Source organism: Lytechinus variegatus, chromosome 6 (assembly GCF_018143015.1).
Source record: "Lytechinus variegatus isolate NC3 chromosome 6, Lvar_3.0, whole genome shotgun sequence".
NCBI classification, from domain to species: domain Eukaryota; kingdom Metazoa; phylum Echinodermata; class Echinoidea; order Temnopleuroida; family Toxopneustidae; genus Lytechinus; species Lytechinus variegatus.
Genome location: NC_054745.1, coordinates 23,882,664 through 23,883,642, shown reverse-complemented (window position 1 = coordinate 23,883,642; position 979 = coordinate 23,882,664). Strand labels below are relative to the sequence as shown.

Here is a 979-nt window from a genome sequence, read left to right as displayed (position 1 = left end):
TTTCCTTATTTCTTTTCTTCACCCCTCTCCCTCTTTCTCCTCTTCCCCCCTCTATTTTCTCTTCCCTTTTCCCCTTCTCACCTTTTCTATTTCTCTAACCTCTTTCCTTCTCGTCTTCAATCCATCCCTTCCGTTTCGCCCTTTTTCTTGCACTTTCGCTTTCTTCTTCTCCCTTTTATCTGCAACTCGTAGATCTGCGCCTGAAAGGCATGTCAGGGGATATATATATATATATGCGCCGAGGAAAAAAAAAAAATCATCCCTGTACGGATTCTCAACACAACCCAACAACATAGAGTCATCAAGAGAGGAACTTGTGTAGCTAGTACGACGTCTATGAAGAGAGAGGAAACCACGGGCCTGGGCTCTTGTGGTAAACAACCTTCGACTGGCGCACCAGAACACCTGCCTGATCTATTCGCTATAACCATGCAGAACGTCCCAGCAGAATATCAGGAATCCATATCACAGTTACTAAAGGACTTCAGTGATATCTTTTTGAAGGGTTCGTTTGATATTGGGAGAACTGACTATGTGCAGCATATCATCAACACCGGAGATACACCACCGTTCCGACAGGCACATAGAAGATATCCAGCCCGGCAGAGAGAGAGAGAGGATACTGAACGGCAAGTTCGGGATTTGCTGCAACATGGTTTGATAGAACCTTCTTCTAGCCCATGGGCATCAAATGTAGTGTTGGTATCCAAGACGGATGGAAGCAAGCTGTTTTGTGTTGACTACCGGTAACTAAACGCTAGCACCATAATGGACGCCTACCCACTACAAAGAATAAGTGACACCTTAGATGTATTAGGCGGGGCGAAATAGTTTTCCACATTAGACTAAGCCTGTGGATATTGGTAAAGTGGAATTGGACAAACAGGCAAGACATAAATCTGCATTCTTCGCGATTGGAGGGTTGTATACCTGGCGCGCTATGCCCTTCGGGCTATGTAATGCGCCGGCCACGTTTGAA

The 979-nt window shown here is 45.6% G+C and overlaps 1 protein-coding gene across 1 annotated transcript; it reads left to right on the top strand.

Annotated features, from left to right (window-relative positions):
* Nucleotides 1-336: 336 nt before the first annotated feature.
* LOC121417644 lies at nucleotides 337-750 on the top strand. The gene has a single exon (XM_041611382.1). It carries the CDS (start codon nucleotides 337-339, stop codon nucleotides 748-750), a length of 414 nt encoding a protein of 137 aa, XP_041467316.1.
* Nucleotides 751-979: the final 229 nt, after the last annotated feature.

What these genes read in the sequence shown, in the direction of transcription:
- LOC121417644 (XM_041611382.1), top strand. Translation starts at nt 337, where the DNA reads ATGAAGAGAGAGGAAACCACGGGCCTGGGCTCTTGTGGTAAACAACCT.